At 36.2% G+C, this 23,376-nt stretch overlaps 1 protein-coding gene across 5 annotated transcripts; it reads right to left on the reverse strand.

The window, feature by feature from the left end:
• Positions 1-9,007: 9,007 nt before the first annotated feature.
• On the reverse strand, positions 9,008-21,900 carry LOC132067264 (urease). Of its 5 annotated transcripts, none has more exons than XM_059460442.1 (18): positions 21,454-21,900; positions 20,048-20,121; positions 19,423-19,468; positions 19,239-19,344; positions 18,363-18,505; positions 17,732-17,842; positions 16,719-16,882; positions 16,219-16,588; positions 16,035-16,143; positions 15,031-15,170; positions 14,512-14,649; positions 14,343-14,434; positions 14,043-14,172; positions 13,810-13,968; positions 11,924-12,091; positions 10,577-10,711; positions 10,225-10,300; positions 9,008-9,763 (listed from the first exon to the last, which is right to left on the reverse strand). In XM_059460442.1, the coding sequence occupies exons 1-18, from the start codon at positions 21,577-21,579 to the stop codon at positions 9,546-9,548; spliced, it is 2,505 nt and encodes an 834-aa protein (XP_059316425.1). In that variant the 5' UTR covers positions 21,580-21,900; the 3' UTR covers positions 9,008-9,545. The 5 variants fall into 5 exon arrangements, with proteins under 5 accessions (XP_059316425.1, XP_059316427.1, XP_059316426.1 ...); XM_059460444.1 differs by lacking the exon at positions 21,454-21,900 and adding an exon at positions 20,281-20,601; XM_059460443.1 differs by lacking the exon at positions 17,732-17,842.
• Between the last annotated feature and the right edge of the window lie 1,476 nt (positions 21,901-23,376).

Here is a 23,376-nt window from a genome sequence, read left to right on the forward strand (position 1 = left end):
ATCTATAAAGCATCTAATCCACTCAAGGTCTCAAGCTCTTAATTGTAAATTGTTAATGTCTGCAGAGTGAGACACATTTACTATAGACTAAAATGTTTAGATAGAGGCCGATATCTACTTGAGAGTATTCAGATATATAGCTCATTCAAGAAATAAGTGTTAAGAATTTTGATTAACATTAATGCTCCATTTTGATTGTGTGAATTTGAGACAAGATGTTGGTGCTGGATATTCTATAGTTACTTTTGTTATTGACCTATGAAAGGACTATCATTTAGATCATTGAGTCATTGACCATGAAAATTACGGTGTAGTCCAACTCTCAGTGCTAATACAGAGCACAGATTGATCTCTACAAATTCAAGATTCGGGATTCAGTCACTAAAATCTAAACAAATACAAAGTTAGCATGTTTAAAAATGACCAAGCATATGACTGATCCAAAGAAATGTCACCATAGACCCCGTAACTCATGGCGGTTCTACTTGGACACCCATACGTACCTACCGAAAATATGTTATCGAATAGCTAATCCGTTTAACATACATAAATCCAATACGGACATAAGGTGCGTTTTACGAACATACATATACATATACATACTTATGCAATGAAAATTATACGCAAAAAAGGGCTATTATATGGTATGCATATCACACACACTTACCCAGACAGTGATAACCCACACACTAATTCACATTCTAAAATCTTACTTCCATTATTATATAAAGTTACATGAAAAATCACACAAATTTCTCATAACACATACAACCAACTTGGTTCATTAACCTTTCTTTACATCATCAAAAGTCTCAACAACATAATTAACATACTAAATGAATTTAATTCATCTTCCCTCACTAACACAACACCACACGGCCACATGCCATCTTTCCAACTTGACAATTTTTGTTATCTTTCATTTCCAAACAATTTCCACCATAACCACAACTAGATTATAACATAAATTCGAGTCATCATAAACATAATATATACATGCACACGGCTCCTTCCTATAATACACCCACTTTGCAATTTTCCATATTTTCATAAGTTCTTCTCATTTCTACACACTACATCACAAACCAAACTTCATAACATAAAGAATAAATTAATTCTTACCTTTTCTCAACTCTTCCACTTGCCACAAATGATAGTTTCTTGCCCAACTAATTACACCATCTTAGAGAGGAACTTGAGCTTAGTAATAATCCCAAAGAATTGAATTTGAGTCAAAGGATTTGGCTCCAAAATTTTTCTTTTTTTTTTCTCTTCTTTTCCTAAAATTGCTCTCTTTCTTTCTCCTCTCAATTTTTCTTGATTTTTCCTTTGTCTCTCTTGAAGTTTCTTGAACCTTATCTCCTTATATACATATTAATCACACAAAAATTAATTAAGTTGCATGGACTTGGCCTTCATGGCCGGTTGGGCCTATGAATTTGGGCCTCACTTCCTTATTTTTTTTTTCAAGCCCAATTCATCATAATTCTTATCTTGTGATTCAAAACAAATTTTCAAAATTCCAATTTTGCCTTTAGGCCTTCGCCGGTGTTTTCACGCTCAATTTCCATAACCGACATACACATACCAAGAAAATTTCAAACATAGCCTTCTTTCTCATAATTCACAATTATTTGAATTTCCGATTATGCAAAAAGGCGGGATATAACATCCTCCCCCCACTTTAAAACATTCGTCCTCGAATGTTGATTCAACATCATGGTAGATCAAAATCAATCGGGGAGGTCTCACGCCAATTGCGTACTTACACTTGATCAAAGAACTTATAACGGCTTTCATTTTCCGACTTCACCCACCTTTCTTCAATATCACCGCATTAAGGGGTGTTCGTACGATCTTAACTCGAATATACGGCGGACGAGAATCTTAGTAGGAACCGAGAAGATCAAATGGACGTCGGACGGAGTCATATCCGAGTCGAAGCACGAAAGTGCGGCCGAAGCATAATCCGACGTTATCTTAAGCGGTTTAAAATCGGGCCGGACGTATAGAAGTTACATCGACGGATCTATAATCAGAGTCAAACGTATTGAGATTTATCGGACAGATTTCGAAATCAGAGTCAGACATGTAGACACGTACACCAGACAGATTCACAGCTGAGGTCAGATACAGACGTATGCCGGACGAATCCGCAATCGGAGGCGACATACCAAATATATCGAACGAAATTCGTATCGAGTCGAGATGTACGAAATTTGTCGGAGGACGATTTGAAATCGAACCGTACGTACCAAGGTATATCGGACGAAATTATGATCGGAGTTGGACATACGGTATATTAAACGTAAACGAAATCGATTCGGAAGCACGGGAGTATAGTAAAGAGCTTTACCGAAAAGGGTGCGAAATATGGCGTACAATCGTGACCAGTCAAATTTTTTTTTAAGAATCTCTAATCACTCACATACTCAAATTCCACTTAAGTGACCCCTTCACATTTCGTCTCCATATCCATAATTGTGAAAAATTCTTAACATACTTCCCGGGGTCAATCCCAGGTTTGCTGCGGCCTCGGACGCTTAACTTCAAATTTTTGCACTGGCGTTATCGATAATATCACCGCGTCAAATGCCCCACACGAACTTTGCCCACGTAACTTAGGGGCGGTTCGGCACCTTAATAAATTTTTCCGAAATTTTCGTAGCGGGTTTGGGTTCCAACCATACGATTATGCAACAAATACACATATATAGGACAAATTTCAATAAATACTCACATACTGTGGACGAGGCGCCTCCGGCCCCGATTAAGGTATAGCAGCGAGGGCGTTCTCCCGTCACCCACTCGTCCGAATACGAGAGGCATAGGTGGTCCGCGACTCTGGTTCACCGATGAAAGATGTCAAAACTCCTCGAATATGCGGCGTAACTTTTGGCCCGAAGGGGTCGGCGGAACATTTGCTACAAAACTCGGCACAATGTGCGAAATTATCTTTTTTTACTCGGACGGATCCGTGTCGTAACCGCAAATCTCACGGATCCTAGGCGAAAGGGGTAAAAATCCGGGAGGGATCGTCGCCGGATCCTCCGAGGGAAAAGATCATAACTACTCTCGCATTTGGTCCCCTTCCACGGAGAAAAAACTCAGAGGAATCGTGGGCCGGATCTTCCGACGGATTCGTCTCAATCGAATAACGGGCTCCGCCTGCTCGGCCCCCCGTGACGTGCGGGGGCCTTCTTGGCACCCAACGTCTCCGTGGATCGACGCGACCCTCTTCATCTTTATCCTACAATCACCTGTGAGGAGAGGGTCGGAAGTAATTTCCCGACATCGCGCGAATGCTCTTTTCGAGCCTTGTAGACACGAGCAGTTCGTTGGGAGGAATCATCCTAACAAAGATTAAAACATTGCACGATCTAAGATTCCAAGAAAGGGTAACATAACATCCTAAATGTGTAGCCTCCGTTTATAGATGTGGGGCCATTACACACCGATAAACGTTAAGATTCTAACACCAAGTATAGAAGTTGAGAACCGACCGCTGAAATTTAAAAGAATTTTTGTCGACCCAAAAGAAGTAAAAAAATAGGAATCGGTGTTATCTGACACCCATACGTACTACACGGATCCGACATGCCAAATAGCTAATCCGTTTAACATACATAAATCCAATACGGACATAAGGTGCATCGCACGAACATACATATACATATACATCACCGAAAATTATCATGAAATTTATCAAAAACAGACAGAGTCGTTACACAACACCCAGGCTGATAACCCACAGCTTTACTAAGTTCTAAAATCTTACTTCCATTATTATATAAAGTTACATGAAAAATCACACAAATTTCTCATAAAATACTAGTTACTTGGTTCATTAACCTTTCTTTACATCATCAAAAGTCTCAACAACATAATTAACATACTAAATGAATTTAATTCATCTTAAGGCTAACACTTTACACCACACGGCCACATGCCATCTTTGCTTCAACCAATTTTTGTTCGTGTTTCATTTCCAACACAATTTCCACCATAACCACAACTAGATTATAACATAAATTCGATCATCATAAACATAATATATATACATGCACACGGCCTCCTTATATAATACACCCACTTTGCAATTTTCCATATTTTCATAAGTTCTTCTCATTTCTACACACTACATCACAAACCAAACTTCATAACATAAGAGAATAAATTAATTCTTACCTTTTCTCAACTCTTCCACTTGCCACAAATGATAGTTTCTTGCCCAACTAATTACACCATCTTAGAGAGGAACTTGAGCTTAGTAATAATCACAAGAATTGAATTTGAGTCAAAGTTTGGCTCCAAGAATTTTTCTTTTTTTTCTTCTTTTCCTCCTTCAAATTGCTCTCTTTCTTTCTCCTCTCAATTTTTCTTGATTTTTCCTTTGTCTCTCTTGAAGTTTCTTGAACCTTATCTCCTTATATACATATTAATCACATGCAAAAATTAATTAAGTTGCATGGACTTGGCCTTCATGGCCGGTTGGGCCTATGAATTTGGGCCTCACTTCGCTTATTTTTTTTTCAAGCCCAATTCATCATAATTCTTATCTTGTGATTAAAACAAATTTTCAAAATTCCAATTTTGCCAGGCACTTAGCGGTGTTTTCACGCTCCAATTTCCATAACCGACATACACATACCAAGAAAATTTCAAACATAGCCTTCTTTCTCATAATTCACAATTATTTCGAATTTCCGATTATGCAAAAAGGCGGGATATAACACAGAGAAATGCTTCCCATAGACTTAACTCATTTTTCCGTTTTAATTAGATCACGAGAATATGTTATCTAAGTGTTCTTTTTAATATTTTCATGTATTTGAGATTTTTTTTATTTATTCAAATATGTACTTTTAATCAACTTACAATGACAATTTATGCAAAAAAAAAAAAAAAAAAAAAGGGTACGGGTTCTTACTTTGTCGAGAATATGGAACTGAGAAAGGAACATGATTGGTTTTACTAACCGCAAAAATATGTAGTGGTCTATTTTCTTACACAAATCTGAAAAATAAATCTGTATTTGATTTCAATTGTTATTTTCCAAATTCGTTATGTACTTTTTTTTAACGGTTGAATACTACTGATATGCAATTAATTCGAAAGGCACTAACTCAAGCAAGAAAGGTTGAATGGGTGAAGAAAGGTTATATTTTGATCAAAATAAATGTGAGTTACTTTTTTATCAACATAAATGTGAGTGACTCTATGTAAATTATTGACTCGGAATGTTCATGAACTTCCCTTTTCGTTAATATTGTGTTCATGTTAATGAAATGATCTTAACCAATTACTAAAGCAATTTTACTACATTAGAATTTGCCGTGGAAGTTTAGTCGTCAGATTATGTAAAAATCAAGTACTATTAGAAGATTAAAATCATTAAAGTTAGAGGAAAAGATCCAAGTGTTAAAATAGCTTTTAATATTCTAATATTTTAAAATATTTTTATATATTTAATGAGGGCTTTTATGATAGCGTGAAGCGCGGATAAATTTACTAGTTCTAAATCAACCAATATAAGCTGAACCTAGTATAAACCTGCCGTCACATCTATATAAACTCCAACTAGTTAATACACGCACTATACATCTTTTGTTCCTATTATATTCTACTTTTATTCCTATTATATTGCTATGCTTAACCATCACGTTTTCCACAGTTATGCATCAGAGCGATTGAGAGATAGAACTAAAAATCTTTTTTTTTTTTTTTTTTTTCAGATTAGTTATTTTGTAAAGGTCATCTTTTCGAAAAGGTCTTTCTGCCGCACTAATATTGGACACATTGGCCCAAATACCCCTTGAGTAGTTTTCTACAAGTCACCTCAAGCACTTGTGTTATTCTGCATGTGATTTTGAATGCCTACTTAAATGCGACTTGCTCGTGGGGTGTTTGTACGATGTTAGATTCAATTTTTATGTGGTCTGAAAGTTACTGCTTGTCATTTGCACGATTATCCTTCAAAGGCTCTGGTCTTTAATTTTTGTCCCTCAAATTAGTGGTCTTTAATTTTTGTCCTTTGCCTAATATCATGAGATTTGGAATTTAAACCCTGGCTCAGTAAAAAATAAAAAAATCGCGAGGTAAAATTTCGTAGCAAAGTTAGGCCTTAGGCAAAGTTTTGTACTCTGCCTTGTGAATTCAAATCACAATGTTAAATTAAATTTTTTTTTTGGGCGGGGTTCATACAACTTATTAGTAAATGGCAAAAATTAAAGACCACCACTTTGAGGGGCAAAAATTAAAGACCTTTGAAGGGCAATCCTTGCAAAAAAAAAAAATTAAAAATGGCAATTTGAGAAATTTTGACTTAACTACGGCTCTAGTAAAGATGTGCCATTATACGTGGGCAATTGAGAAGGTTAATTTGGGGTAGGTCTTTAAAAAATTAAATTGGTGGTCTTTAATTTTGCCGCTTCGTTGAATAAACTTGGTTTAGGGTTTGAACCCCTGCTAGTAAAAAAAAATAAAAATTGCAAGGTAGAATTTGGATTCGTAAGGTAGAGATTTGCATGCAAAACTCTGCCTCAGGTAGAATTTGCTACCTTCAGGCAGAGTTTAAAACTCTACCTTAAGGTAGAGTTTTGCCATTGTAATTATGAAAGAAGCGCGCGCGCTTATCTCTCTTGGCGCGCGCGCGCGCGCGCGCGCGCTCAAAACTTTGCCTTGTGAAATTATCTTTTTTTAATTGAGTCAGGGTTCGAACCCCAAATCTCATGGTATTAGGCGAAAGGGCTAAAAATTAAAGACTGCCAATTTGAGAGGGAAAAGATTAAAGACCAGTGCATTTGGACACTCCACACAAAAAAATGTTGGTGCGTTATAGAAGTCAAAATATACTCGCAAACCTGGGGGGGGGGGGGGGGGGTAGGATTTGGATTGGGCTAGGATTTTTAAACCCATTTAACCGAAGCTTATAAGCCCGTAGTTACAACTTAAGAAACGAATGTTCTCATAATTAAAAAGGCACGTGGGCCAAAAGGCTATTTAGATTAATTAAAACCTTAAAAGAAGATTGGGAAAAAGAAGTAAAATCTAGAAATAGTGATTACCAAATAAGTCTTAGTATCTTACACATTACTTTACTCATGTAACGGTAAATCCTAATCACCAAGTATAGAAGTTGTATTCATGATTGAAATTTAAAAGAAAATTGTGAAAAAAGAAGTAAAAAAATAGGAATAGTTATTATCGAATTAGTCTAAGTATCTTACATATTTTTCTTATTTAGCATTAAATCCCTAATACTAAATTCCTAATTTCCAAGTACGCCTACTAAAATTTCTAATCACCAAGCATAAAAGTTCCATCATGAAATTTTCAAAAACTTGTTGTTACTTGAAATTAGTTGCAGAGCTTTACTAAATTCAAAATGGTAATATTTTAAGCGAATTTAAATATTGAGTATTAGTTTCTAAATCTAGTTATTTGATAATGCTTAACTAATTAAATTGGCATATGAATGTAGACTAAGATGGAGATGTTAATTAAGGCACCTTTATCACAAACGGATTCAAATGTGCTCGACGATATATAGGTGTTTATTTTATATAAGTTGTCGTAAAATTATGTACTTCCATCTAATTGTATGTTAGAAATATAACAAATTTGTATACTTAAGAGGTTCGAATTTAGATTGAAAACAAATTTTCTTATAAAAAAATTGGAAAAAAAATGAAGGTCTGGCCCGCCCCAACCCACAACTCTTGTAGTACAGGTTAAAATTTACCAGATTTAAGCACTTCTAGTGAAGGCGGCCGGCCCACTGCCCCATCAAATTACCCAAAAGAAGGCCAATGGTGCTGGGATGGCCCGTTTTGACAACTCTAGTACGTTAGTACAAGAGTGGCCCATAAGGCCATTTCTACCAATGCTAGCATTACATGACAAAAAAGATGAAGTCGACGTCATGTTGGCTTGCGCATGTTAAGAGTCGTAAACATTAGATTGATTTTTTTTTTTTTTTTTGAATTCAAATATTTAAAGTTATAGTTATAGAGTGTTCGATTATAATTCACCTTCCCAAGAGGGAGAAGACGAAGAGACATACTTCAATTAGTGAAGCTTGACATGAATACTTCCTCCGGTTCAAGAGTGTCCACTGAACTTTTATTTTTTTGGTTCAGAAAAAATGTCCACTTATCAAATTAAGAAAGAACCAACTTTATTGTTTCAAATTTGCTCTCATTATGTGTTAAACCAAATCCCAATACATATTTAATTAGGAGTAGTTTAATCAAATTATTTATTTTTGCCTAGAAATTAGTATTTTATGAAAGGGTGTACAAATGACTAAATAGACACTCTTTTTGAACCAGAGGGAGTATTTCACTGACCCCTCTACAATCTCCCTAGAGTCCTTTGATCAGCCATCGCTTCTACAGGACCCTGTGGCAGCGTTTCCTCAACCAAAAAATAGATGATATTTGAGTAAACCTTATATACACTTTATAACTTATTTGCACGTTTTGTAAAACATCTAAAGTGTTTATAGACCAAGGAATTATACACCAAAATTAACTAGAAGTCATAAGTTGATTATCATCTAGTTTATGACTTTATCTTTCGTTTGATCAATTTTTTTACTATTTTATCTCCAATATCTTTTGTAACTCCCAACGTCCCCTCTGCATGCCAGAACCCTCAGCTCCTTCTCCAGTCTTCATTCCATTATCGCCATTCGTCCTCGTTATATTTATTGTTTATATAAATTGCTTGAAGGACGTTTTAGTCATTCTAATAGATTAGCACTTTTTAACCAGACAAACATATGGTCAATAATCAACTTAAACGTACTTTTCAACACTTGATACTCATAAGCTTCTTTCAATTGACTAAGTCGGATGAGCTCACGCACTTACCTTTGGCTGCCAAATTTGCAAGAGAACGGCGTGTTTTCATTACCTCTAATTCTACTGTCCCTATCCTATATTGTTTCCTCGTCCCCGGTTACTGTTTTCCATTGAACAAATACAAAATTATTGGTCTAACATAAGGGGAAAAGTAAGCATTGAAGCTTATTAAAAACATTACATCCAAGTGGAAAAAGAAAATTTGTTCAATTGTGCAGATGCCTTATGATATGATCCTACTTGGCACACCTCATTTCAAGACGTACATTCAAGGACGAGATATGAGACTTCAAGCTCTACAAGCTACATGGAGGATGAGGAAGTCGTTTGAGGCCTTTGGAGGCTCCTACAAGCCACACAAGATGGCTTACGACGTATGGAAGGTAGCTTGGGCAAGGCTTGGGCAACAAAGAAAGCCAACACTCAAAAGTGGCTAGATGTGCAAAGGGGTAGAAATGCAAAAGTGGCCAAACATGCAAAAAAGGGACATACATGCAAATGGTCGCAATTGCAAGCTTGAGGATTGGATGATGGCTATTTGTGCAAGGGAGAGACATTTCGGATTCCAAGCCAACATCCAACTAGCCAAACAAGGCCCTTGCCTCATTAATGACATTTTTGTAATAACTTAGTCTTCTTTAGTCTAGGCCGAAGCTACTGGAGTACAAACAGTTACCACTAGAAAAGAAAATAGTTCCTAGAGAGTGGTACAGTAGTAGCCGGCGGGCACGTAAGGACTGTTCCATCCGCGGTCACTGTGTATGTCTCAGGATCGACATTGATGTCAGGAAGTGCATTGTTGAGCTTCATGTCTAGTTTACTGATATTTCTCACATTACTTACAGCTTCCACCCTCTTGTTTAGTCCATACGAGTCTTTTATTCCAGCATCCAGAGCTGCCTGTATATCAAATGCAGTACATACAGAGTAGTTAAGTGCAATTTTGTCGAACTTCCCCCTATTCTTCTGTGCATTTTCGTGTAGCTGCAGAACTTATGTCTAGCAAAGCCACCAACTCCTAGAGTTTAACTTCTAAAAGACCGTCGTTAAAGTTTTGACGGTCCCAACATCAACTCCTAGAGCTTAACTTCTGTGCACTAACAGTATACAATATTTTACACCATCAGGTTAAGTTACCTACAACAATAGGTAACAATGCATAGCAAGTCTAATATGCTAACTCAGAAAATAGAGTAAATAACCTTTTGTAACAGGTTAAACTAAGTCAGTGATATAACCTTTACATCATTAGTGTATATAAAGTATATCCCAACTCCTAAATATATAAAAAAGAAGTCCATACACTTTTGGGCTGAGAGTCTTTATGAGAGAGAGAGAGAGAGAGAGAGAGAGATACATGCCTTGCTGACAAAAGCAATTGAATTAGTACTTGCAGCCTTGGAGAATGCTCCAAACATAGGCCTCATTAACACCTACAACAACTTGTACTTCAGAAATGAAATTACAGATAACACCTGTGCTGTCAGGCGGATAACAAAACTGAATAAGGGTCTAATGGGCAGAGGCTATTTAAAACATAAGCAATAATTCAAGATTCACACATGAAGCAAAAAAACAGAATTAAACTATACAGTTGCTTCTGAAACATTATTCAGATGTTGGATCTCGTGGATGCAAGAACTTAGGTCCAAAAGCTGGTTAAAGGCAAAAATTGTGAATAAAAAAGACTACCAATGTGAAAAAGTTACCGGTTCAGGAGTTGGGATGCTAGCATTTGGGTCTCCCATATTTGACCAAGCTATTACCCCTCCTTTGATCACCATTTCTGGTTTCGCCCCGAAAAATGAGGGTTTCCACACCACAAGATCGGCTAATTTCCCTACCTGCAAGATATCAAATAAAATAAAACTATAATATATGACAAATAGAATTGAAGTGCTCGACTTTTCAGATGACAATGCCTTCAGCAGTACAATGATAAAGGAGAGAATGACCACCTTTCAAGGTTCTAATAACTTTATACTCTGCAAGTTTCTAGAAATTAGTTGACCTAGACGTACTTCAAGTTTTCTAACATGGTTTATACTATTGTGGTTTTGTTTCCAGCTAATCAAATCAACTCTTTGTTCCTTTTTTCTGTTTGCTTAAAATGAGATTAATAGTTTTACCTAGAGTCCTGAAAACTGCATATTTTGATCAGCCCCAACTTTTATCTTAGCTTGACGATACCATATTTAGATTATTATGTTTTTTTTTTTTTTTTTAAATAACGACAAGGGAACCCGCAGCTGCTACCCTTCGGGTGTGCTGCGCACAGGGTAAACCATATTTAGATTATTGAAATCCCCCAACCCAAGAAAAAAAACTTCTGAGCTATTGATTGATGATACAAAGATATGTTTGTCCATATCATAGCATCTGATAAAAGTCGTTATTTCCCGACCTACAGCATATTGATAAAACCGAAGACGAAAATCTATCGGCAAAAACTAGAAGTTTCCTTATTTTCCAAACTAAGCTACTTCAAAATTATGGCCATAGAGGAGATATTAACTCTTTCAACATTTTAAAAGCCTTATATGTCTCCTTTTTTATCTCTAAGAAATGGTACTAAAATTCCTTAATATGTGGTTGATGAGATTTGGCTTTTGCTTATGCTAAGCTAAGCAATGATATTAAAGGTGCTTACTTTATGCTCCTTCGAGATGAATTCAACTCTATCTTTTCCTTATTTAGTCAATTAGTCCCCTTCATCCCCTCCAACTTTACATAGACGCGGATATTAGGTTTGGAGATGGATCTAATGTGGAGGTCATGTCCGATGTTTTACAGGTGTTTTGGTGTATTTTGAAGGACTTAGACAAAATACCCATACCCTTATCATACACGTTCAATATATTTAGGTAATGAAGAGTCCATATATCATAAGAAGTAAAGAAAAACTGTAAAACAGAAAAACTTGATCCAATTTATAGCTTCACAAAAACACATCCCTTTAGAGAATTTGGAATTTGGTATTGAAAAGTCACAAAGGTAAAATAGTCAGTAAAGAGTTTAACAAACTCATGAGATGAACAGTGATGATAAGGACAGACCTCAACTGATCCGACATATTGAGAGATCCCATTAGCAATAGCTGGATTTATAGTGTATTTTGCGATGTATCGTTTGATCCGGAAATTGTCATTGTCTGACCCGTTAATGTCCAATGGTCCTCTAAATGACTTCATCTTGTGGGCAGTCTGCCATGTTCTACAAATCACCTGGTAAGACAAGTAGCTATCCAATATATATCATACAGCCAAGTTTTGTAGAAAGTGTAAAATATATATTCATCTCCATCACATGGAGTGCTAACTCACAGCAGGTAGCTAATTAAAGGCTTAACAGAAGAATCTGACCCTACTCAGTTAATTGCAATTTTCATATTGGCTAACAACATAAATTTCGGTGTTGCAAGTTCAATCCCCTGTCCAATTTTTATACCTCACGGCAGAGACAAATCCTTTGATAACAACAGAGTTAAGCTTTATCATTCTGAATCTCTCCTTGAACTTTTAAGAGGATGACACTCGAGTTACAAAGGAGATAAAGCAGTTTTAGAGTCTATACATTTGTTATGAGGTGGAAAACTAAAGAAAACAGTTTAGGAGATCTGGAAGGAGACATCAGTGTTGCGCTGTCTCTCCTTCAGACCAACCTACTTGCTACTTGTAAGTTCCTAGTACAAGGACAATTGCCGTTTCCTGGCAAAATCTGGCAACTGCAGGGCGTCAGGTCTAGGCTATGACCTACTCAATTACCATCTTTTTCTATATTCCACCTTCAAGAAATAACAAAAGCCAGAAAGAAATAAATTGTACTATATAACTGGGTACCCTCTAGTTCTTCATTTATTTTTGCTCAGCTTAATTAGGTTCTGGTACATGGATGGTAAGTGATATTGGTCTTACAAAAAGTTCTCTTCTATGCAATTTCGGCTTAATCATGATATGAGCCAATTATATTAAGTGACAAGAAAGGGTAGATTTTGCTTTCCTGGGGAACCCTAATCATATTAGCAGGATACATATTATAACCTATGTTTGAAGCATTTGACCATCTCATATAAAGCTTAAGCTGTTAGAAAGAGCACATTTTTATTTACTTAATTATGTCTTCACCACGCCACTTCACATGTGGTCTTGATTGTTTGAATGATCCAAGCACGTGGAAATTCTTTTTGATAGCAGTGGCAGTGAGACTCGAACCCAGGACTTCTACCTACTTTGGTACCATGATAAAATGGACCTTGGGTCTAACTCAATCCTTAAGTCTAGCTCAAGAGGTGAGGGTTGTCCAAGAAGACACAAGGAGAAAATAACTCATTTCCTCTACCAATGCGAGACACTTAACACCCCCTCCCACCGAGGACTGGATATTTGGAGCGTAGAAAACATAACATGGGGTCCAATATTGGGTAAACCATAACTAGAAATACTCTGATACCTTGTGAAAATAGAAAAGAAGCTCATTGACTTGATTAACAATGTACAAGAGGTACTCTTTATACAGGAGTCTTAGGCTACTGATTATGCTAAAAGTTAAGTAAATTTCTATAATTAGATTCAGAATATGGTAGGGAAGCAATTCCTATGATAAAAGGTAAGTAAATATTCTATAGTTAGGTTCAGAATAATCTAATGTATCCTATAGAATTTTCTTATATGATTTTCCTTATACAGGGACAATGAATCTCGACACATACTCAATTAATATTCTAATAACACAAATAGAACACTGGGTTATTGTAGGTAGACGTTAAGAACATTGATGTACATGCTGCGTACTGCATTATGGTGATTTGATTATACAAATACCAGACATTCTGTTTACCAGCTTTTAACAGAGGATATTTTGAAAAAACTAATAATTGGTTAAGTTTGCCTGCAAATTGATGTTTCTCAATAAAAAATTAATAGGACATTAGACTACTGAAAACCTCTCCAATTCGACCCATGGCTTGTGAATCAGAAGATATAATGCTAATTGCTCCCATATCATGCAAAATGTCTTCTGCAGCAATTGTTTCAGCCCGAATCCGCGATTCAGCAAAAGCTACATCCTCTCGGATGTCCCTGTTAAGATGATGGCATACCATCTGCAAGTAGCGCTATCAGGTCAATATATTGTTCAGGAGCATAGAAACGTCACCTTATTATAAGCTTCTCTTACCAGCATATCAAGGTGCTCGTCCACAGTATTCGAAGTGAATGGACGTGTTGGATTGGTTGATGAGGGAATGACATTCTTTACACCACAAACTTTGATTATATCCGGAGCATGTCCACCACCAGCACCTTCACTGCAGAATACATGTCACAGTTATGAAATAGAAGAATTCTGTTCATTGATCTTATAGGCAAGCAGCTGCGTTTTCTAATCCTTTTTCTCAATTCGTCATTCTTGGCTCTCTCTTTCTTCTTTTTCCTATTTTCCTTCAGAGTTGGAGGGAGAAGGTACATAAGTGTTTACCTGTGGTATGTATGTATGGTGCGACCTTTAAAAGCAGCAATTGTATGCTCAACAAATCCAGATTCATTCAAGGTGTCGGTATGGATATTGACCTGCATTTCAGAAATCATAATCACCTTTTAACTTGTAATACTTAGTTGAATCAGCAAACATAGAAAGGAACGAGCACCTGAATGTCATATTGATCTGCAACAGCTAGGCACATGTCTATAGCAGCAGGGGTAGTTCCCCAGTCCTCATGAAGCTTCAGGCCCATTGCTCCAGCTTTGATTATTTCATGCAGGCCATCAGCCTTGGAACTGTTACCCTGCAATACAATTGGGCAAAGAAATAAATGCACCAGAAGACATGCATTCCACGTTGTTATAAAAGAAACATCTTTTTATGGACTTCAATTTGGAAATCACCCATGTGTTCCACTACAAAAATCAGCACAAAATTATCTGTTGATGCCCAAAACTGCAAAAACAGAAACAAAAGTCTTTTGTTCCAAGTTCTTGGTCCCAATAGGAGGTAAAAGGGTGAGGACATCTGGTTCTGTCTCTGTGATGTGCCAGGTTATACCACTACAAGCAAGTGAAAACAAGGTTCGGATATCTAAAGCTATGCACAGTTATCCTGTTACAGTAAATCCCAGATAATAAGCATACTTTTTCCATCAGTAAAATAAGTGAGCAAATTAGCATACTTTTCCAGTGAAACCAAAATTTAGGGGAATTTCGTCTGTTGACTGCAACATCAATTCCATGTGCACACGCCCCGGTGTACACGTGGTTGCACGTGTCCCATGAGCAGGCCCTGTACCACCTCCCACCATTGTAGTGATTCCTACAACGGCCGAAAAGAAGGAAACAAGACAAGAAGTTAAATACAAAGACAAGCAATCTATCACTTCGCTCCTCTTTCCTAAAACACAATAGATTAAGCTTGTTTTACAGAAAATTAAGCCACTTAAGACTCAGCCTATTGGGAAAACAACTAATATAAAACCTCTTCTACTTCAGCTTGCTAATCTGATTATCCATATGAGAAAATGATCCTTATTGCATCCGAATGTATGTGGTTCCAGAAATAATAAGTCAGTTAAAAAAAATCAGTTTATGAATGGACTGCCAAAACTGCGGATACCTAACTCTTTTTCATGATTTGCTTAGATCCAAAGGTAGAGCATCAGACAATCAACATCATCTACCATTTAATCTCATACTTAATATGACTATCAGCACGTACACTACAACCCAGCATATGTACTTTTTTCATTGAGGATGAATAATAACTTGACTATCAGCACGTACGCTACAACCCAGCTTATGCACTTTGTTCATTGCGGATGAATAATAACTTTCAGCCGCCAAAATCTTTGAGGTCTCTTTTGAAGGTGAGTTAAGACCATATCACACAGAAAAGAAAGGGAGGGAGAAAAAAAAGGCAACAGTATTCTCTAACATTCAATCAAATTGGATGATTATCTCCAAAAGAACACCAAACACTAGAGAAAATCTGCTCAGTTTGATAGTGATTGCACATACCAAAGACAGGAGGTTACTACATAAACCTGGAACACTACAAGAGCATGAGCTATCATATTGTTTACATATCTAGCTAGACACAATTGTTACATAAAAAACAAAAGCATGTAATAGCAATTTTCGAAGGGAAATAAAAAATTACATTATAGATTATAAAGTTTACCACTTGATATTGCCTCATATGCCAGTTGAGGGCATATAAAGTGCACATGACAATCTATAGCTCCAGCTGTTACAATCATTCCTTCGCCAGCAATAACCTCAGTGTTAACCTGAAAGATCAGGAGTCATTAGCTTCACATTCTAGTGACTTCTGCCAACTTAACATTAGAATATTCCAGACTTACCCCAATTACCGTATAAACATCCATGACATCTGGGTTACCTGCCTTACAAAGGGAAACAATACGACCATCTTTAATTCCAATATCGCACTTGAAAATCGCTGTATAGTCAATCACTACAGCATTTGTTATAACAGTATCCAAACAATCTGCTGAAGGATATCCACATGCCTGACCCATTCCATCTCTTAGAACTTTTCCACCCCCAAACACGCACTCATCACCATAGACACTGAAGTCTTTCTCAATCTCAGCAAATAGATCAGTATCGCCTAGGCGTATTCTGTCTCCAGTGGTGGGGCCATACATGTTGCCATATGCCTCATGAGACATCGAAAAAGAAAAGCAAGATTCTTCTCCTACAACACCTTCCCTGCAAAATACTTTTCAAGCTAAGATATCCCTTTTTCTTGCATCTACATTAACTAAGCAACTCAATCAAGTACTCCAAATTTTCAGGAACGTTCTGAGAGAAAAAAGCTGATGTAACAATACTACCAGACCTTGCATTTGGTTCTTCCAAATGACCAAATCCTCCATCACTCAGAGCTCCCATTACTGTCATAACTTTTGCATCATCAACTGGACCATCAGCAATTGCATTGCCTCCTCTGATCACTTGTTTGCCACTAGTCCTAACAAGAACAACGCTCTTTGTTTCTCCTGGCTAAAAAAATGATGAACATTTGTCAACTCCAATCATAAGCCAGCAGAAATTGAAGAGAAAATTGATGTCAAATTTTCTTAACATGTTTGAGCACCACTACATGACAAGATAAAGGACACAACTGGAGATGAGCAAATAAAAAACATCTAAGCACGGAAAGGTTACTGCTTAATTTATGCACGCTATTACTCACCGACGATACTGTTAATTGTCTGTAAATGAAATATTTGACAAGTTCTCAGTTGAATATTGATGCCTTTTTGGTCTATTTAACCTGGGGTATCATGTCAATTCGCCATTCTTCATCAAGGAGCTTTTTAGATCCAAATCACAAATTTGACGAAGCCATAACATATAAGTACTAGTTTTATAGGCATATCTCAGGTACGTGCTCTAAGAAAGGTAGGTAGACTATTCTTACAGGTATCTCTTTCTCCACAAATTTGCTATAAGTGGAGCCACTAGCTCATTTACTCTATAATTAGATGCTTAATTATAAACAAGAAAAGTGCCTCAACTCCTGCAAGCATTCATTTTTTTCCGGTACATGTTCCTGATAAAGCAATATGTCCAACATGTCTTAATCTCTCCCACAAATCAATGCCCAAGCCAATTATGGAAAATCCCAACTCAGAACCAAGCTCAAGTAGCATGGTTGTACGTAACTCCACGAGCCGACATAAGTTTCTAACCACCCATATTAATAAAGTGAATATTACAGGCAGAAGAGATGTTCAGAAAAAAAGATATGTGTTTGTTGCTTTTGCAAAGCTTTTTGCATCCTTGCAAAAGCCAAGACATAGATGAAGTGAAGTGTTGCTTTGAAGCTAAAATGGTCAGAAGTCTCACTTCAAACCTCGTAGCTGTTCCTGCAGGTATATTTAAACGCATGCCATGTGCTCTCCTTCGATCAAATATCAAGGATGGATTGACCTCGATAAAGTGATAGTGGCTGCCAACCTGGAAACATTATAGTACTGTTACCCTCTTTTCCGCATCTTTCATTTCAAATAAGAAGGATCGGAAGTTTCAGATTGACTCATTAGAAATTAAATTCACGACAGTCAACCCCATTTCATATCTGGATACTGGATGTACTACATCTTTAGAAGAAAAGCATGATCACACACTTGGAACAGAAAAAGCACAGGATCCAGGAGTTACCAACCTACAGTCACCTAATAAACAGAAAACTTAATGAATTAAGACAAATAATATGAAACTTCTTTCAGCAACAGATGTAGCATCACTACACTAGCTATGTCCCCTTCTATATTTTAGTAAGTCGTGCCGGATACATTTGGGCACAACTTAGAAACTAACAGGATAACTCAAATATTTCTCTTCCAATAGTGTCTTATCTATCTTTCCATAATCTTTTTCTTTATCCTTTTGGAGGGTCGGGAGTGGGCTTACAGGGATCGAGCAGCGCAATACAGTAATGCATATAAGAGGGAAGAAATTCAATAAAGACAATCACCTGAATTGGTCTGTCACCTGTATTAGTGACTTTGAGAATTACAGCCTTTCTTTGAGGATTAAGGACAATAAGTCCACCTCCAAAGCACATCTGACCAGGAATTTTACTATCTTCTATCTCTGGAAACTTGTCTTGAGGAGGAACTGCAAAATGATACCTTTCAAACAATAAGTGTGTGAAAGAAGCCATTCTTATCGAATATACTTTACTTCCAGAACAGCATAATGCTAAATATATTCCTGAAATTACAATGAGTCCAGTGGAGAAATCACTTTAATGGCAAAAACTTGCTCAGAGATTACAAAGGGTAGCTCAAATGAAGCCGCTACTAATACACTTAGGTTAAAGTATCATATGGGTCTAAAAGGATCAGGATATCTATTCACAAGAGGTACCGCTAAGTTTCTGCACACAGCAGGAGGGAAATTCTTAGTTGTGAAAATTGCTCCAGATGACAGCCAGCCCCTCCCAAGACCCAAACCATGTCCTAAGAGACAGAACCAGGGTGGGTAGGAGAATTTAGACGGACAAGCCAGTGAATGGAAACTCTAAGATTAGGGAAGAATTACCCACCAAATTCAAGTAGAAATGGGCTCTGGGGCACTTGATCTACAACTTAACTTTGAAAATTGGAAATTCAGATCAACGACAGGTCACGTAAGTCAGCAAGCATCAAACTCGACAAAGAGGACCTTTTTCATACAAGTGAAATAATGCTTCCACCAAATTCAAGTTCTAGTCAAATAACATTTTTTTCAACTACTCATATCTCTTCCAAAAGATCCATTTCTACAGCAAAGAGTAAAACCATGGTTCTTGCCAATGAAAGAAAATTACAGTTGAAGATGCTAAAAAAACAGTATGTGACAAGATTACCAGGAAGGAAAGAACCGTGCAGAGCTAGATCCAGATTTCCGTTTTCACATGCTATAGGGTCATGGATGCTGATTAATTTTGTTCCATCTGGAAAGGTCCCCTCTACCTAAATTACATTACCACTGAATAGTCACCAGATGCCTTGACAAGGACAATCAGCAATCAAATGGTAAATGTATAGTACCTGAACACTATCCAACAGATGAGGAACAGTTGGAAGAACTTGTCTCCTGACAACCAAAAAGTTAATTGTAAGCCCATTGATCTTCGTCAAAAGCATGCAGTCATTCAACTAATTTTTTTTTTTTTTTTGCGGCATTTCAGTTCACTCATATTGATTTCACCTACGATCGAGTAACATGCACAGTTCTGATGATACACTCTTTACATTATCCACGTTTACTTATTGAATCCATTCCTCCATTTTCTAGGTGCATGACTTTTTCACTTCCTGGTGCCAAGGCAATAATATTTTTTTTACCAAGAAATATACCCCCAAACAAGCCTTCTTGCAAGTAGTCTCACTCAACAATCTGAATGCTGATGCATACGATACTGCTATGCTCAAATAATGCTATTTCCTGCAACTTCTTTCCTGGGTCAGTTCAAACTGTTTTCTTTCTTACTTGGACATTTGGAATTTTGAAGTGTTTTTCTCGCCTTATGACATCTCTATAGAGAAAGCAATGCAATCGGCCTGTTCAAAAATGGTTCTCCAATTAACTATAAACCCTTTTTTACATAGCATGGGTAGCATTAATCTCATAGATCATTAAACTACATGGTGTCTGCTGTCTTGTGCAGTTTACCTTCCCAGTAATTGTCTCCCCATATCCATCAGCTCGGCGACACTCTTATCTCCATCACGGACAAATTCTAAGACCTAATAAGACACGATTGCAGAAAAACTTCTATCAGTACAAAAATACCCCTTCCAAAAGTATGTTACAAGTTTCATGTATTGTCAGCATGTAGGATGGTAGATGAATCATATAGTCTCCACATGTTCAGAAAGTAAACAAATAAAAGTCTAGACCTTTACCATTGGAGAATTGGAGTTGCAAAAACAACCAAGTCAATCAATCATTCAACTACACCTCAATGCCAACGTAGTTGAGATCGGCTCTGTAAATTCTCATACCATTCTGTTTAGTTCACATTTTTCCTTCAAAATAACCCAAAAACCCATTGGAAGTAACAGAAGTGACTTTCTCTATCGACTATACTTAGGGTGTGTTCGTTATGAAGGAACTAGAAAATGTTTTCCAATTTTCTCATGTTTGGTTGGTCAAAATTTTTTGGATAACATTTTCTCTAGGAAAACAAGTTCTTAAAAATGAGGAAAATGACTTCCTAATGGAAGTAGGGACAAGAAGTTGCACAAGGGGCATTCCACATTGACTGTCTCCTTCGAACTCTTGAACGCACCTCATCTTCAACCTCAACCCCACCCCGCACCCCCACCCCCATAGTATTTGTTTAGATTATATAGAAATGCCTTTAGGATACTACTATTTGCTTACATACCGAAAAAAAAAAAAAAAAAAAAAAAAAAAAAGAGTAAGAAACCTACTTATTTTCCTGGAAAGCATTTTCCATGAAAAGCACACCCATAATCATAAATTAGTTGGGGTCGGTTATACGAATTCTCTAACACTCGATTCTATTCAAGTCCATTTCAATCCAAAACAAACACAACCCAATATCCATCTAAAAATAGGAAGAAAAAAAATCCATCAACTATAGCTCAATCCCAAATAGTTGGTGCAGCTATACAAAATTCTCCTATCATTCTGTTCCATTCAGATTCATTTAAATCCAATATAAAAAGAACAACCCCAAGTATCCATTTGAAATAGGAAAAGTAACTGTTCCCTCCTTCCCAATTTACGTGGTACCGTTTGACTTGGCACAAAACTCACGAAAAAAAAAAATTATGAAATTTGTGATCTAAAACAAACCTGTACATTTGTATAGTTATAAATCATTTCATTAAAGGTAAAAAGGGTATTTTAAAATAGTTATTTCTAGTTATAAAAATATGACTTTTTTTTTTTTTAGACAGACTAAAAAGAAAAAAGTGACATGTAAATTGACACCCAGGGGCAGGGAGTATCATTTTTTTCACCATAAGTAGCAAAAGCAAATGGTTAGCCCAACAGGTATAATTAACACTAGCAATATTATAAGAAGGTGTTTGTATTATATAAGATACCTGAGTTGCAATAAGAGCAACAGCTTCAGTATAATTAAGAGGTTGTCCTCGGGCAAGACGTTTTTGAGCCAAATATCCAGCATTATGGAGCATTAATTTCTCTATTTCTCTTGGAACCAACTTCATTTTTTTTCCCTCTATAATCTCAATACCAGGTTACAAAAATGAAAATACAAAAGTTAACCCGTTATTGATTATTGAAAATCCATTGGAATGGTTGACGGTGGAAAACAAATTTTGAAGGGGAAATAACAGTAGCAATCAATTTGACTGATAAAATTGACTTTACCCAAACCTTTAAACTCTTCAAATTCAAGGTGGTTTATTTAGTTTAGTTAGTTTAGAAAGTAAAGAGAAAAATTATATTATACCAACCGTAATGACAATGCCCAAATGAATTTAACGAGGTAAGGGTGTGTTTAGTATGACAGAAAATGTTTCCCGGGAAATGTTCCTTGTTTGATTGTACAAAATATCTTGAAAAATATTTTTCAAAAAAAAAAAAATCAGAATATGAGAATATTTTTCTTAAAAATTTGGCGAAAGATATTTTTTGGATCAATAAAAACATATCAACACATCCCTAACCTATCTACACTATCCACGCACCCCCAATCTCCTAACCTTACCCCCAGAAGTTGCACTCAAAATTCAAAAAACTTATAGTGATTTTGCTTTCAATATATGCCAATGCTTTTAAAATAATATTTTCCAACTTGCGTCCGAAAAACAAGAAAATGAGTAGGAAAATTATTTATTTATCTAGAAAATATTTACCTGAAAAACAACTCCCTCATACTCCCTCCGTTCCATAATAAGTGTCACCTTAGGAAATTAAAACATAAATTGGCTAATTTTTTTCAATTCTATCCTTAGACAATAAAGTAACATCTAAATGATGATTGGAAAAGCCACATAGTAACTTGGTATTGTTGGATTCCCAATGTCAAAAGGTTTACTTTTTGTCCATGCTCTAATCAAGAGGTAAAAGTAATTTATTTTTATTATATAGGGGTAATTTGGTAAACTTCACATTGCATTATTGATTTCTTAATATGTGTGTTTTTGGCTAAGATGACACTTATTATGGGACGGAGGGAGTACCAAACACACCGTAAATCTCAATTTATCTAAATTTTAATAAATTCCTTGTTAATATGCTAAACTTCTTAAGGTGGAAAAATAACTTTTTTGCTCCTAGTCTTTCATGTTTTTAACGTCTTAAAAATATATGTTTTAAGGTTTCATTTATTCATGAACACTAAATAGATCAAATCAATGTGTATATCCGTTTTCTTAAACATTTTATTCCATGAATCATTTGAGAAAATATGTAGTTAAGTCATTGCTTAATACTAAACCTTTAAAATGTACTCATGTAACTTTTCATGTATTTTGTGTTTTATAAATATTATAACACTCTCCATCCTCATGGAAAACACCTGAATAACATATTTTTACAGTTTACAACATGTTATCGAACAAAAATTTTGTGAAGTTCGTCTTTTAAGTTGTGTTTTATTTTTTCTTCGAAACATGATATGTAATGCCAAGTCATACAATTACGTTGTAAATTTTTTACATTACGGCAGTCACCTAATTGATTATCAAATATGGCATGATTACTTTTAAATTTTCCATTCAAATATGATATTAAAATAAGTGATTTTCTGCGCTAAGTTGAGAAATATTATGCTTACTGCCTTTATTTATAAATTGTTATAATGAACTAATTGGCAAAATACATGAAATGACCCTTAAATTATACCCAAAATGTCAATATCACACTTAAACTATACGGGCAACCTATTACACACCCGAATATCATAAAAGTGAATTTAATACCACCCTAGAAGCTGATAACCAGTTGCACAAGCGGAGGTGTTATACACTCGCCACCACATTAGCGCCACGTCGGAAATC

Source organism: Lycium ferocissimum, chromosome 8 (assembly GCF_029784015.1).
Source record: "Lycium ferocissimum isolate CSIRO_LF1 chromosome 8, AGI_CSIRO_Lferr_CH_V1, whole genome shotgun sequence".
In the NCBI taxonomy this organism is placed as follows: domain Eukaryota; kingdom Viridiplantae; phylum Streptophyta; class Magnoliopsida; order Solanales; family Solanaceae; genus Lycium; species Lycium ferocissimum.